The 16,908-nt window shown below is 36.8% G+C and overlaps 1 protein-coding gene across 18 annotated transcripts in view; it reads right to left on the reverse strand.

Annotated features, from left to right (window-relative positions):
* BRAF (B-Raf proto-oncogene, serine/threonine kinase) overlaps positions 1-16,908 on the reverse strand; it is a 207,449-nt gene that overhangs the window by 101,578 nt on the left and 88,963 nt on the right. For all 18 annotated transcript variants that reach the window (XR_008527273.1, XM_054559891.2, XM_054559890.2 and 15 more), the window contains one exon: positions 6,239-6,502. Coding sequence is in view for 17 of the 18 variants with exons in the window: in XM_054559891.2 (XP_054415866.1) it covers positions 6,239-6,502 (264 nt within the window). In the remaining variant the exon portion in view is untranslated. The remainder of the gene's footprint in view (positions 1-6,238; positions 6,503-16,908) is intronic.

The raw sequence follows: 16,908 nt of genomic DNA on the forward strand, positions 1-16,908 counted from the left end.
TTTTTCTATTGAGCTCAGCTATACATTTAAATAAACACATTTTATTCAGCATTTCTAGTTGAGAGAGATATTTCTAGACCTACTAGAATACTGCAATGTGGTATATATAAAGAATAAGTAAGTAATATCAGAGTTTCCTACAGCTTTCCTTTTCTCAATTATAATACTTCTCAGAAAAACCTTCAACTACAAGTCTTTTCACAGGCTGCATTGTACTACACGGTGTGGCTGTACCATGATTTATACAACCATTTCTCTACTGATGACATTCTATATTTTTTTTCTCATTATGATTTAACAAATATCCTTGTATAAATATTGGTGCTTTTATGTGCTAAATTCCCAATAGTTGGAGTACTGGCTTGGAAGATATAGTTCTTGTAAATTTTGACAGATATTATCAAAGTGCTTTCCAATAAGCTGTGATACTTCACATTTCTATCCTTAACTAAGGGAGCAGTTTTCTTACTACACCCCTGCCAATAATAATTTATATTTTGCCAGACAGATGAAATGATCTCATAGTTTTAATTTGTACACTCACAATTGACTGCATCTGAACAGTGTTCACATGCTTTACTATTCATTTGGATTTAATCTTATATGAACTGCCTATTTATATCTTTTCCCTATTTTTCTACTGAGTTTTGTCTTTTTCTTGCCAATTTTGAAGTGTTCTTTGTATATACAGAAGACTATTTACTTCTTGCTATCTGGGCACCAATGCTGTTTCCAAATTTATAGACTATTGATTTTGTTAAGGTTTTTTTTTTTTGTGGGGGGGCATACATAATTTCAAAATTGTATTTAATCAATCTATCTCCTACAGCTTTTGAGCTAATTAAGTTTTGATTAAGATAGTGACCTCAACTCCTAGATTTTACATGCAGCCTACTAGATTTTTCTTGAAAGATTTACTTTTTTTTTTTTTTGGTATTTAATCTCTTGATTCTGATAGAATTTACTTTTGTAAGCAGTCTAAGATGTGGGCCCAATTTTATTTTCTTCTACATATGCCAGCACCAAAAATTAAATAATTCACTTTCTTCTTACTGATTGAACCATTTTTTTCATATTACATTTTCTGAAATTCTGGGATCTATTTCTAGATACTTATTATATTCTACTGAAATAATTTTCAGTCTATTTCTAGATACTTATTATATTCTACTGAAATAATTTTCAGTCCCTAGATACCCAAAGAGTCTTACTTTTAATATTAGCTTGGCTATTAACTTCCATCAGATCTTTAATGGCCATGATCCACTGCCTTCTAGCCCTCAGTTTGCCAATGAGAAAACAATGCAATTTTCATTCTCCTGTAGATTACCAGTTTATCTTTCTGAAAAGGTTCTCTTTCAACTTTCGAATTATACAGCAAGTATCCAGGTCAATCTCTGTTTTTGTTTTCCTGTTGACAGTCAGTTGCCCCTATCTATCTGAAGGCTGGTTTTTGTTCAACACAGGAAAATTTTCTTGTATTATGTCTGTGAATACATCTTCCCTCTATTTTTGTTTGCTTCTTTATTAAACAGAAGTTGGAACTGTTGCTCTCTCCATGTCTCTTACCTTTTCTCTCATATTTGCCCCCTTTATCTCATATCTTAAAAGGTATGTCTTTAGCTTTACTTTCCAAAATACTTATTAATTCTAGCTATCCTAATATTTGGCCTTTCTGTTTAACAAAGGTCAACAATCATACTTTCAATTTTCACAAACTCTGTGGTCCTCTGAATGACTCAATTTTTATATCGAACTGATTTGGCTTCAAGAATGAAGTACATCCTGAGCTATAATATTTTTACATCTTCTAGTTGCCTTATTTCTTTTCTTGAGTTTTCTCTGTTGCTGTTGGTGTTCTAGTCATATTTATAAATAAAAATTAGGTTGATTTGGTGTGGACTTACTCCTGTACAGTTGTATAGGTCCAATAAATGGCAAGTGGTTTATTATGTTGACAAACTCTGATATTGTGGTTTATAATAATATATACTTTGGTCTTCAACCCTTTGGCCTTCAACCCCAGTTCTAGGCACAGAGCTCCTAAAACTCTTGTAATTTCCTGAGTGATGAGGGTGCCAGGTGCATCTTTTGTTCTCATTATTTGTCTTTGACCTTGGTTCCTGACACAGAGCTCTGATTCCCTTGAAATTTCCTAGGTGATAGGAGCATCTTTTGTTCTAGCGAGGTGACTTTTGGTGGGTTCCTGAATGGAAGGTGGTCAAAAGAAAGACCAAGCCATAATGTGAACTTTCAGCCCCATCCACCAACCTCTGAGAAGTGGGGAGGTCCTGGAGATTGGCCTAATAAATATCACACCTATATGATGAAGCTTCCATAAAAATCACCGAAATGCAATGTTCCTAGAGCTTCCAGGGTGCTGAACATCTGGAGGTAGTGGAAGGTGATGCTCCTAAAGAGAGCACAAAAGCTCTGCATCCCTTCCCACATACCTTTCTCTATGCATTTCTTCCATCTGGCTGTTCGTCTTTTACCTCTTGTAACATCCTTTATAGCAAACCAGTAAATGTAAGTGTTTCTTGAAGTTCTGTGAGCTATTCTAGCAAATGATTAAAGATTAGAAGATGTGGGGATCCTTGATTTATAGCCAGCTGGTCAGAAGTGTAAGTCACAACCTGGAACTTGGGACTAGCATCTCAAGAGGGGACAGTCTTGTGGGACTGAGCTCTTAACCTGTGGGGTCTACGCTATCCCTGGGTAGATAGTGTCAGAATTGAGTTAAATTGAAGGCAACTTAACAACAATTGCAGACAATTGGGTAGAGACACTCAGTTGATTATCTACAGAGAACTGGAGATTGCTTGGTGGGGGAAAAACATCCCCACACATCTAGTCACAAAAATTTGTTGTGTTGACAGTATAGTAGGAGAAAGCAGTTTGTTTTCCAAACAGATTACTAATGGGTACAGAGGTGAGAATAAGTCTGGTATATTCCAGATGGAAGAAGAGTATTATTTTACTCCTGGGTAGATTAACCTTTACTTTTTACCCCACTGGATTTCTCTGAGGTTCAGGGACATCTGATGTTCAGTTCCACCATTTAAACACACACAGCAGTCACACAGAACTCTCCAGGCAGAAATTTTGTTTAGAAAACGACTTTTAGAGCTTTTTCATGGAATAAATGCTATAAATTATTTGTTCCATATATACAGAAGAGGAACTAACAGGATCCCCTTGTTGTACAACTCCAGTAGGCAACATTCACATCTCTATGGACATGTGCAATGTAAGGCCATACTGGGAACTCAGGACTCAGCAACCCATTAACAGATGTCTCAAAATATCAGGCCATGACCTTTAAAAAAATTTTTTTGAATTCAGAATTTCAATGTTTTTAGTTGAGTCTGGTTTGTTTTGGTTCTCCACAGGACTCACAACTAACACACACCTTCAAAATATTCATATTTACATCACCAGCTCGATTTATGAAGACACATGACTTTGTCTTCCTGCCAGAGCAAGACCTTAGACTAATTACTCTGACGACTACCCAAGAGGTAAATCTACTTCTTTGTAATCTGCTGACTACGCTATCTGCTTCACCAGGATTTTGCTAAGAATGGCTCCCTTCATGTAAGAATCTAGCTCCTAGTATTTTGTTTGGTTTTCTATTTTGGCTTATTTACGTAACCATTCATATATTTTCCATCTTCCAGGAATTCTTAAAAATTTCTAGTTCTCTGACAGAATCCTATCCTGTTTTATTATTCTTTTTACATATCTTTACTATCATTTCAATGAAATTTTTGGAGAGGAACAAAGATATAAAGGCAAGTGTTTAGTGTGCTATCTTGGACTACAAATCTAAGTCCACTTTAAGAAAACATAATTTCATTCTTGGTACTTGATTTCATTTGCTGCTAGTAGGTTCTATTGCCCTTTGTTCCTGAGTGTTCAGGACAAACAGAAACATGTATTTTGATGGAGGAGCTGTCATTCACTACCACAAGCAATTTTACTTAGAATGTGAATTATCCTGGCTGAGAAGATATATGTAAAGTCCTTAGCACAGAACTTGGAACACAGGATGGCAAATGCTCAAATAGTAACTATTAATGTTAATAAGAATTGAGGGAAGAAAAGGAGAGGAAAAGAGGTAGTTAAGAAAAGGGTTAACAGATTCAGATAAAAGAGAGAATGGCAAAATAATGTTCTTGAAAGAGTTTAATACCACAAACCCATTTATTGATGATTCATAAGGCCTTTTAAGTTCATGATATACAGTTTTTCTGAGTATTGAATATGAATTGTTAAACTGGGAGTATGATGGACAAGAACAAGTTACTTATTTAATCTAAGCCTAGCCAGAATAATTAAGGTAAGCCTGGTCAGTTGCCTGATAGTTATTCATTTATGATCATTTTACATCTTTGAAGAGTCTCAGTTGTTTTTATTTCTTTTTAAAAGGGAAATTATAAGCTTTAGTGATACTTGTAAATTTCTCTTGGCCTCTCTCATAAATATGAGGAGGCTAGTTAAACTTTTTTTTTTTTGAGATGGAGTCTCGCTCTGTCACCCAGGCTGGAGTGCAGTGGCGCAATCTCGGCTCACTGCAAGCTCCGCCTCCCGGGTTCACAGCACTATCCTGCCTGAGCCTCCAAATTAGCTGGGACTACAGGCACCTGCCACCATGCCCGGCTAATTTTTTTGTATTTTTAGTAGAGCCAAGGTTTCACCGTGTGTTAGCCAGGATTGTCTCGATCTCCTGACCTCCTGACCTCGTGATCTGCCCGCCTCAGCCTTCCAAAGTGCTGGGATTACAGGCGTGAGCCACTGCGCCCGGCCGGAGGCTAGTTAAACTTAATCATTAGGTTGAGAAATGTGAAAGGCTCCAACAACCCCAATTTTACATTTGTATATAGAAACTCACAAAATTACTAAGTTTGGTGGAATCTGGAAGGAACAATACCGTGATGAAGAGAAGGGAAACGCCTGGGACTGAAGAACACATTTCCTACTTTCTGCTCATGAATACAGACAATAAAGAATTAATTTAAGATCTACTGGGGATGGGATGTTTGCCACAGTTTTGTTAGGCTGCTTCGAAGATTATCTATTCACAGATAATTCATATGTTGATATTCCCCTTTTAAGTGGGGCATCCCTGGAAACATATGCTTAGTAATTCCCCATCTTAATGTGGGAAAAATAATTTTAATTTCATTCTACCCAACAGAATAAAGAGAAAGGGTAGGAGAACTGGATTTGTTTTACAAATTGATTTGTAATTCTGTACAATGAAAAATTAGAGTCCATTTTTTACAACCAACTTTTGTCTGTACATGGAAAAAGGGCAGAAAAAGTATGACTTTTTATTTTATTACTTTTTATTCCCTGACAATAAATGATGCCTTTAGAAAGCCATATTTCCTAAGATAAAAACTTACAGGCTGGTAACTCGTAACTCCATTAGTTTTCTAAACTCATATGCAGGAATTCTTAACTTCTGAGAGTAAAATGCCTCTATAATAACATTGTTTTCTTAAGTCAGAAAGGAATTTTTGGAACATTAAACAATGATCAATTGCACTTTTGATTTCTGTTGTCAGAGAAAAAAAATGAAAAATTTTGACTTCAGTTGTATTTGGAATTTTTATTGTCAAAAGTAACCACAGACATTTAAAAAGTAGTGATGTATACAGACGGGTTACTTATTAAGTCTACTAACAATATTCGTTGCACTTAAGGATTATAGACCACCCACAATAATTTCACAGATTTCTCTTTAAATGCTTCAAATGTTACTTACAGGGTACGCTGTTCCTAAGGTAATACTAATATTCAACAACCAAAAATTAAGTAGATGAAGGGAAACATATCAATCACACTGAACGTTCAACATCTGATAATATAACTCAGAAAGGAGATTTCTCAAGGGTGAAGAATGAATCTTACCTGACACACATTAGATAATGAACAAGCTCAAGTCTTAAAATCTTGATTTATTTTAAACTAGTGCTTAGACATGACTGTGGTTCAAGTTTGGCAGACAGGTTTAAATGTCAAATCCAACACTAGAGACAATACCATTTATTTCAGTTAAGGAATATAGACTTTGCCACCAAATAATTATATATTTTTCATTCCTGCATGACATGGATGCCTCTATTTGCATGATCTCTGAGTATGAAGTAATAATATATTAATTTTCAACAACTGATCTGTCTGAAAAATACAAAGAAACAGCAAAATGGTGATATTAAAACTGACTCACCACTGTCCTCTGTTTGTTGGGCAGGAAGACTCTAACGATAGGTTTTTGTGGTGACTTGGGGTTGCTCCGTGCCACATCTGTGGGATTTTGAAAAACTGAAAGAGATGAAGGTAGCACTGAAAGGCTAGAAGAGGAAGAAGATGTAACGGTATCCATTGATGCAGAGCTAGAAACAGAAAAATCAGTTCCGTTCCCCAGAGATTCCAATAACTGTTGTTCTCTTTGTTGGAGTGCATCTAGCTTGCTGGTGTATTCTTCATAGGCCTATAAAATAAAGCATACTTACATTCAATCCGGACTTTGTCCTGACATTAACAAAAGAGAATATAAAATTTTAGCCTTTGATTATAATCTTTTCACCAGTTGATAGGGTTTTAAGTTTCAAATTACAAAATAAGTGCCAGAAATACTATAAATGAATACTTTCACCTTTAAATTGATAAATTCTTTGTTATTAGACACTACACTATATTACACCTGATAAATCTGACCTATACATATGTGATATCTAGACGGTCCATGAATAATAAAAAAGCACAGTATTTCCAATTTTCTGGTCCACTTATATTTACCTTCCAAATCATGTCTAACATAAGATAAAACACTGTATCAAGGATAAGTGTTCCTCCCATTAAAAGAATTATTTTGTCCCGGAAAAGTTGTAGGCATATGAATTCCATTCGTTCTCTCTCTCTCTCAACAGAAAAAGAAGTTGAAAATGACATGAGGTATTGAAGATTTGTCCAAAAAAACCCCAAAATTTAGGACACAGTACCAGATCTCACTGTTAGCACCAAAACTTCCTTAATAGGGTTTAGAAGATGTGTAATTGCCACATTCTTTCTGAAATAGTTATCAGTTAAAATACTTTATTCTTCTCAGTATGGCTGTTTGATGACTTCTTTCCCCACCAAATGCTGCTTAGAGATTGGAACTTGCATGCAAAGCCGTAAGCCTTGTGGGAAAAAAAAAAAAAAAACAAAAACAAAAAAAAAACAAACAGAATTGTATTTGAAAATGTGGCTTATACCCTACAGCCAAGAAATTCTGGGGCTACTATCCATCAGAGTATCTTCCTAGAAGTTTCATTTGATGAAGGCTATGAAGTCAAGCAACCATACAAGATATCAAATTTTAAAAGAACAGAATGACATTGAACGAATCGGAATATACAAGTCCATAGTTCTTTTAGGCACTGGTAATCCCCTCACTCACACCGTGCTCTACTATTTCTACCTACCATCTCAAATAGATGCAACACTACAAACATTCATGAAAGAGAGAAGCAAAGATTTTAAAATGGCCTTTCCCGTCTCTCAAGGAGTTTACTGTTGGGCAGTGGAGTAGGATAGGTGTATTTTTATTTGTGTAACTGCTGTACATGAGAAATAAACAATATTCTTGACGCAAAGTAATAATGAGGAAGGAGGACAGCCTTGAAAGGCTGGCATTTAGATGGACGAAGAAAGTAGGGAGGAAGGAGTCCTGTATATGGGAAAAATTCTGTAACAAAGAGTGTTTTTTCTGTAACAAAGGCGAGAAAGTTTAAGACACAGGAAAAACTATAGATTGGTATAGCTCAATGTCATACAATACCTGGGACATAGCAAAAGATCAATATATGTTTGTGAAATTTAAATGAAGCTTTAGCAGCATCCCTGTTTTCTTAAAAAAGAAAGAAAGAAATTTAAATGAAAAATAGGTAGAGAAACAATAAGGCTGAAAAGGTGAAAGGGATTAGATTGTAGAGAGTATATATGCCATGCTATAAAGTCTGAACGTAAGGGAGCAAGGGAGAATTATAAAATGTAGAGAATGAAAGAGAAATTTCATTTCAATAAGGGCCACAGGACCCTGCTATGCTGCATCTTACCACATAATTTCAAAGAAATAAGGGGGGCGGGGAATAGTAACAAGAGCTACTGAGGTAAGAGATTTAAACTTCATCAAAAGGTCTTCTCCGTTTACAGCTTGCTAGTTGCCCTACCCAGACCCTGTTTCATAGTAGATCAGAGCATTATAAACAAATAGATTCCAAATTTTCTGAGCTACAATTTGGTTTAGCTTTCAGTACCAAGGCCTAATTACTTAAGCGTACTTCTCTCAATACAATTTATTTATTGAGCCTTCAATCACTCAGTAAATATACACTGATACATGTGTTTGGCACTGTTAGGGCTCAGACTACAACCACAAATAAGACAAACACAATTCCTACTCTTTGAAGATCACATAAATGCAGTCTGGAACACAAAGGTTCCTCCTGCATGGATAAAATATTCTTATTTGCTGTCACCTGAGCAAGTACAGTTACTAGACAAAATAAACCTTAGGAAAAGTAATGAACAGAACAATTTTCCAAACATATTTCCTTACCAAAATGTTAGCTTTAATTTTTGAAAGTATACTGATCCCTCCATGACAGATTATAAACTATCACTTCACCACATCTATCAATAGCTTTTCCTTTTGTTAAGTACAAAACATCTACTTATTCCATCTCTCCCTATCCTCAAAGCTGCAATCTACCAAGGCCTCTGGCTCATTTTACCTACTACCCTTGCTGCATTCAATATGAACTTCAATTACTCTTTTAACACTCTGCCATAGATTTCTCTAAACCTCTCACCTCTAAAGGCATTTATTTCCATTCTACCTTCAAGACCCGGAGAAGCATCACAGTCTTTACAAAAGCAATAAAAAGGATGAAAAGATCTCAATTTAGAACCTCACACACCCCCGGGGCACACATACTTATCCCAGTTTCTTAAATGTCTATCTCATTACATTAATCTGTTCAAGGTCAACATTAATCTCTCAAACAGTTGCTAAGATTTGGCCACTGTTGTCTTCCTTCACATACTTTGCGGCTCACAACTGCAACAATGCCATTGGTGATATCTTAGATTTTCTGGCTAATTCTTGTTATTTTATCAACTAGCTTGCCAGATACAAATTTTGGGTAAGTCTGACCATTCAATTGTTCTATTTTTTCCTGTCAGGTTACCACACACTATTGGAGAAAATAATAAAACTGGTCTAATTAGTTCTATGATCAATTTATGGAACTTAGATTTGCCTGGTCCTTCACACTACTGCCTGAAAATCATGCTTGTTTTTAACATCATATTATAGTCACAACAGTTATTCTAATCTTCCTAATTCTTCTCTGGATCTTAACTTCATCCCTCAACTTTTAATTCACTCTGAAAATAACATTACCTTCAAATCCACTCTGAAGTTCAAAGTCATCAAATGAAAAGTTTACTCTACTTCTTTATCTACATAATTCTCCACATCTTTCCCCATTCTTCTTCTACTCTCACTTCAGTGCTAATATTGGGTGTTTAGGGCCTTAGTCTACCACTCCCTCAGTTTTCTCTCATATTATCTACTTTTCCCTTTTCCTCTGTTTTCTCACTTTACTAATATGAGCAAGCCACTCCAACGTATGTGCAAACCTCAACCACAACCACCACCACCAAAATTCTTTTGGTTATTCAAGATGCTGCAGATACCAGATACCACTTCTTCAGGAGACAATTTTTCAAAAACCCTATTCCTTCTCATCAAAACTCTAAATATTTTTCAAAAAGTCTAATTCTAAGCTCTCTTTGCGAAAACCCAGAAGAGGTATCCTTTCTCTTTATTTCCTTTAGAATATTTTATCATACTCTTCTTTATATGGCAAATTTTTCCCAACTTCAAAATAATTTTGTGAGGATTAAATGAGATAATACAAGTAAAACAAATTATTGTAGAGACTACCACATAGCAAAAATCCAATAAATATTTGTATTAGTAATAATTGATAACCTGGGAGGCGGAGGTTGCAGTGAGTTGAGATCACGCCACTGCACTCCAGCCTGCAACAAGAGCAAGACTCCATCTCAAAAAAAAAAAAAAAAAAAGAATCTAAGAAGACTTAATATCATTAAAATGACAACGCTTCCCAAGTTGATCTACAGATTCAACGCAATCCTTATCAAAATCTCAATTTTTCTTTTGTAGAAACTGACAAGCTGATCTTAAAATTCATATGGAAATACAACAGACTTGAAATTATCAAAACAATCTTATAAAAGAAGAAAGAAGTTGGAGGACTTATACTTCCTGATTCCAAAACTTAACTACAAAACTATAGTAATCAAGACAGCATAATAATTTTGGAATAAGAACACACATATAGAACAGAATAGAACAAGGTGCAACTAGTAAATCCATAAAGGCAAAAAGTAGATCAGTGGTTGTCAGGGGCTGGAGGGAATGACTTCCAATGCATAAAGGGTTTGTTTGTGGGAATGATAAAAATATTTTAGAATCAGATAGTGGTGACAGTTGTCCATCGTGTAAATACACAAGAACCACTGAATTACACACTTTAAAAAAGTGAATAATATAGTATGTGAATTATTTTTCAATAGAACAAGAAATAAAACCTTACATTTACAGTCAATTGATTTTTTTTTTACAATGCCGGCAAGACAATTCAATGAAGAAAGAATGGTCTCTTCAACCACTGGCGCTGGTACAACTGAATATCCACAAACAGAAGAATGAAGTTGGGCTACTACCTCACAACATATCCAAAAACTAACTCGAAATAGGTCAGGCATGTTTGCTCACGCCTGTAATCCCAGCACTTTGGGAGGTCAAGGCAGGAGGATCACTCGAGGCCAGGAGTTCAAGACCTGACTGGGCAACATAGACTCCATCTTTACAAAAATTAAAAATAAAACAAGATGGGTCACATACCTATTATATAATTGAGCACCCCCATTTTTCTAAGAAAGAGTTTAATTATTTTTTTCTTTCCTCCTCCTCCCCACTTCCTACTTAGCTCTTTAGAAATGCAATTATATGCCAGGGGTGGTGGCTCACACCAGTAATCCCAGTACTTTGGGAGGCCAAGGCAGGCAGATCACTTGAGCCCAGGAGTTTGAGGCTAGCCTGGGCAACATGGTGAAACCCCATCTCTACAAAAAATACAAAACTTGGCTGGGCATGGTGGCATGCACATATTGTCCCAGCCACCCAGAAGGCTGAAGCGGGAGGATCACCTGAGCTCAGGAGGTAGAGGCTGCAATGAGCCGAGATCACGCCACTACACTCCAACCTGAGTGACAGAATGAGATTCTGTTTCAAAAAGAAAAAGATAGAAGAATAAAATAAATGCAATTATGGCCTTTTATCTCCTTTTCACCAGACATTCCCTACAAGGCAAGTTGATCTAATTATGTGCTTAGACAATCCTGAGTGGAACTCTCACCCATCAGGAGGTCGCCTCAAGAGGTAATAGTCGATCTACAACCAAAAGCACGCCTGCTAGAGTTTTCAGCCACCTCTGAGGTATTTTTGCCCATGAAGCCACCAACTTGACTGCCTGAGAGAGAAGGCACCAAAGGGAATATGCAGATCTTCCATCTGCTGAATTCTGCCCCCGTGTAGGCACCTTCTTTAAAAGCACCCACTTTCTGCTCCAACAGGGAAGCAGTACCCTTAAGGCAGGAAGCCTGTACTTCTTCTTCCTTTAAGCTAACTTTGGAATAAAAAAGCCACTTTATACTAGACTTTGCTCTTACTAATTGGACTCTGCAGGCAGCAAGCAACTAAACCTGTTTTGGCTATATAACTAATACTATAAAACTCTTAGGAAAAAACACAGGAGTAAATCATCCTGACCTTTGATTAGGCAATGGTCTCTCATATATGATACACCAAAAGCATAGCAACCACAGAAAATAGATAAATTGGAATTCCATCCACATTTAAACTTTTGTACTTCAAAAGACAAAATTGAAAGAGTGGGAAAAAATACCACAGAATGGGAGAAAATATTTGCAAGTCATGGATCTACTATCTAGAATATATAAAGAACTCCTGGCCAGGTGCGGTGGCTCACACCTGTAATCCCAGCACTTAGGGAGGCCGAGGCAGGCGGATCGCTTGAGTCCAGGTGTTCGAGACCAGCCTGGGCAACATGACAAAACCCCATCTCTACAAAAAATACAAAAATTATCCGGGTGCAGTGACGCACGCCTGTAGTCCCAGCTGCCCGGGAGGCTGAGGTGGGAGGATGGCTTGAGCCTGGGAGGCGGAGGTTGCAGTCAGTCGAGATGGCGCCCCTGCATTCCAGCCTGGGTAACTCTGCCATCTTGGCTCACTGCAACCTCCACCTCCCAGGCTCAAGCGATCCTCCCATCTCAGCCTCCCAGGCAGCTGGGATTACAGGCATGCACCACCGTGCCTGGATAATTTTTGTATTTTTTGTAGAGACGAGGTTTTGCCATGTTGCCCAGGCTTATCTTGAACTCCCGGACTCAAGCGATCCACCCACCTCGGCCTCCCAAAGTGCTGGGATTACAGGTGTGAGCCACCATGCCTGGCCTAAAGAATTCTTACAACTCAGTAATAAAAGGACAAACCCAGTTTTTTTAAGTGGGCAAAGGATTTGAATAGACATTTCTCCAAAGAAGAGATACAAATGGCTAACAAGAACACGAAAATATGTTCTATATTATTAGTCATTAGGAAACTGCAAACGAAAACCAAATGAAATACCAATTCACACGTACTAAGATGGCTTTAATTAAAAAACAAATAGATAATAACAAGTGTTGATGAAGATGGAGAGAAACTGTAACCCTCATACATTGCTGTTAGGAATACAAAATAGTGCAGCAACTTTGAAAAACTGTCTGGCAGTTAGTTCCTCAAAGTGTAAAACAGAGTTACCACAAGACCCAGCAATTCTATTCCTAGGCATACAGCCAGGAAAAATGAAAATATATCTACACAAAAACTTGCACATGAATGTTCATGGTGGCATTATTCATAATGGCTAAAACATATAAGTAGCCCAAATGTTTATCACTTGATGAATGGATAAACAAAACATGATATATGTGTATGATGAAATATTCAGCCATAACAAGAAATGAAGTACTGATACATACTACTACATAAACAAACTTTGGAAACATTACATTAAGTAAAAGCAGCCAGTCACAAAAGGCCACATAATGTAATTCTATTTATATGAAATATTTCAACCAGCAAATCCATAAAGGCAAAAAGTAGATCAGTGGTTGTCAGGGGCTGCAGGGAATGACTACTAATGCATAAAGGGTTTCTTTTGGGGAGTGATAAAAATGTTTTGGAATAAGATAGTGGTGAGTATAGTAAAAACCACTGAATTACACAGTTTTAAAAAGTTAATCGTATAGTATGTGAATTATTTCTCAATTAAAATAGAAGGGAAAAAATCTAAGGATCTATCTAATTTCAATGTAATGAGAAAAAGCAGTGAAATAAAAATTTTATTTTTTATCATTTAGTTAATTAAATTTAGTCTAATTATTCTTACTCTCACAAGATACAATGAAATCTTACAAACTGCCCATAAATGATATATAATGGACTGTTATGCATTCCACAGGAAGCATCCAGCTTCCAGTATTCATTTCACTGAAGGGTTTGACACAATGCCTCTGCATTATTCTAGGTTCTATATAGACTAAAAATCAGAAAGGCCACCAAGCATAAGAATGATACGGTGATTAAACGCATGGGCTGTAAATTCAGAACATCTGGGATTCAAACCTTGGCCATATTATTAAATCCCTCTGCGCCTGAATTGCTTCATTTATAAAATGAAAATGAGAATAGTTAAGTGTAACTCAAAGGGTAGGCTGAAGATTAAATGAACTAATATATGATTAGTCCCTGATACATAGTAAGTACTCAGTAAAGGTCAGGAGCTGTTACTGTCTTCATCAGTCTACAGGGGACTGTAGGATTCAACCATAAATTCTGAAGTAGTTAGGACTCAGCTGTAGGGTGATTACAGAGACAGTATCCCTTCACCTCTGGGCTCCAATAAATCAAGTACAGAAAGAAGAATCTACTACTAGAAAAGCATCTAGCATTATATCTTACACATAGAAGGTATTCCAATAATTTGTTGGATAAATGAATATGGAAACACTGAGAGGAAATGAAGAAACTCTGGGGAACAACTTTTCAGAGTAAACTTATCTTTTCTTCCTTTGGATGATGGTAGAAAAAAGGGAACCAAAGATCGAATGAGAAGACAAATTAGAAATTCTTTAGAGTACTGCATCTCATATTTCACTGTAGTTATCATCAAGGGAATCAATAGAATGTTAACTGTTATCTGCCAGTAGAAGAACATCTAGAACTGAAAAGATGGCTTTTAAATAAATTAGTACATGGGAAAAAGAAAATCAAGGGGATTTCTGATGGTGGTGTAACCAATTTCTCTGTTTTGCTAGAATGAAGAGAAGAAGCAAGAATAAGTAGTTGAAGATTTATCTTCCTACAGAAACTTAAAAGGGGTTTCTGTTGAAATGTTATAGAATAAAATAATCATAGCACAACTTCTACTTGACAGCATACAAACTAATCTGAAGAAAAACTGTGAACACTGGAAATTTTTGACTTATTAGACTCTTATTTCAGGAAATGTAAGCATAGTCACTGGTATCAGGGTGATATGTGACCTCATTCTAGTCAATGAGATATAAAAGGAAGAGTTATAGAGGATTTTTGAGAAAGATTTTCCTCCTAGCAAGAGCTTGGTATACAAGAGAACTTCTCTGTTCTCTGCTTTCTGCTTTGAGGAGTTGTATGAGGGAAAGATCTTAAAAATCTGCTGTGGTCTTGACAGAAAAGCGAAAGGGACTATAGAGATTCAACCAAGTATCTGACAACTGAGCTGTAGAACTAGTCTTACAATAATTTACTTCTATGCTTCTTGCTATGTGAAAGGAAATGAAAATCCCTATTTGTTCCAGAAACTTATTCTTGAAGGGTTCTGTTTCTTGCAGTTAAACGCATTTATAATTTTTATGGATCTGGATTTATTCCTTAATTTTTCTCATGTTTCCTCTAAAATTTCCCATCTCTCTGCTTTTACTCTGCTTTCTAGAACATTTATCTTCCAATATTTATTTTTCAACATTTATTTATATATACCTATATGTCTGTATATACATATATTTTAAAAAATTTCTGGGCTGGGCACGGTGGCTCATGCCTGTAATCCCAGCCCTTTGGGAGGCTGAGGAGGGTGGATCACAAGGTCAGGAGATGGAGAACATCCTGGCTAACACGGTGAAACCCTGTCTCTACTAAAAATACAAAAACAAAATTAGCTGGGTGTGGTGGTAGGTGCCTGTAGTCCCAGCTACTCGGGAGGCTGAGGCAGGAGAATGGCGTGAACCCGGGAGGTGGAGCTTGAAGTGAGCCGAGATCGCACCACTGCACTCCAGCCTGGGTGACAGAGCAAGACTCCGTCTCAAAAAAAAAAAAAAAAAAAAAAAAAATTCTAGCTATTAATCGGAATTAGTTTAGCCTGTGCAGTCTAACCCTGGCCAACAGGGGAATGACACAGCAGCAAGGGCCACATGCATACGGGATAAGAACCCCTTCCCCTCCCTTGTCCAAGTGTGCACTCACCATTGCTCCATCTGTAAGGGCACACCCTTCTATAGAAGTAACTTGCCTTGCTGAGAATTAAAAAGAAAATTAAAAAAAATAAAAATAAAAATAAATTTCTGGCTATTGTATTTTTAATTTCCAAGAGGTCTTTCTTGTTCTCTGTTACTTTTGCTTCTTTAGTATTGCTACAAAGCAAGACTGGACTAATAGATCTTATCTCTGATGTTAATTATAGTTATTTTTAAGTTTTATTCTGTTTTCTGCACTGTTTCTGAGTTTCTGTTGACCATTTCTGCTGTTGTCTTTCCTGCTGACAGCTTTCTTTAAATATCTCGTTATTCTTAACTGTCCACTCATATTTCAGAGTTAAGAAGTCTTAAGATGTCAGTATTAACCAAAGCAATCTACAGATTCAATCCAATCCCTATCAAAATCCTGATGACCTATTTGTAGAAAGAGAAACATCCTTTATAAAAGTCACATGGAGGCCGAGCACAGTGGCTTGCACCTGTAATCCCACCACTTTGGGAAGCCAAGGCAGGTGGATCACTTGAGGTCAGGAGTTTGAGACTGGCCTGGTCAACATGGTGAAACTCTGTCTCCATTAAAAATACAAAAGCTAGGCATGGTGGCAGGTGCCTGTAATCCCAGCTACTCAGGAGGCTGAGGCAGAAGAATCACTTGAACCTGGGAGGTGAAGGTTGCAGTGAGCCAAGATCACACCACTGCACTCCAGCCTGGGTGACAAAGCGAGACTCCATCTCAAAAAAAAAAAAGGAATCTCAAGGGATCCTGAATAGTCAAAACAATTTTGACAAAGAACAAAGTTGGAGAACTCACATTTCCTGATTTCAAAACTTACTACAAAGCTAGTGTAATCAAAACAGTACGATGACAGCATAAAGACAGACATATAGACCAATGGAATAGAAAGCCCAGAAATAAACTCTTGCATATATAGTCAAATGGTTTTCGACAAGGGTGCCAAGGCCATTCAGTCTTTTCAACAAATGATGCTGAGAAAACTGGGTATCCATATGCAAAAGAACGAAGTTGGACCCTTACCTTACATCATATATAAAAATTAACTCAAAATGGATCAAAGACCCAAATGCAAGAGCATTTGGGAGAAGAATGTCATGGCATTGGATTTGGTGATGATTTCTTGGATATGGTATCAAAGGCGAGAGCAACCAAAAGAAAAATAG

The sequence above is a fragment of the Pongo abelii genome, chromosome 6 (assembly GCF_028885655.2).
Source record: "Pongo abelii isolate AG06213 chromosome 6, NHGRI_mPonAbe1-v2.0_pri, whole genome shotgun sequence".
Taxonomy (NCBI): domain Eukaryota; kingdom Metazoa; phylum Chordata; class Mammalia; order Primates; family Hominidae; genus Pongo; species Pongo abelii.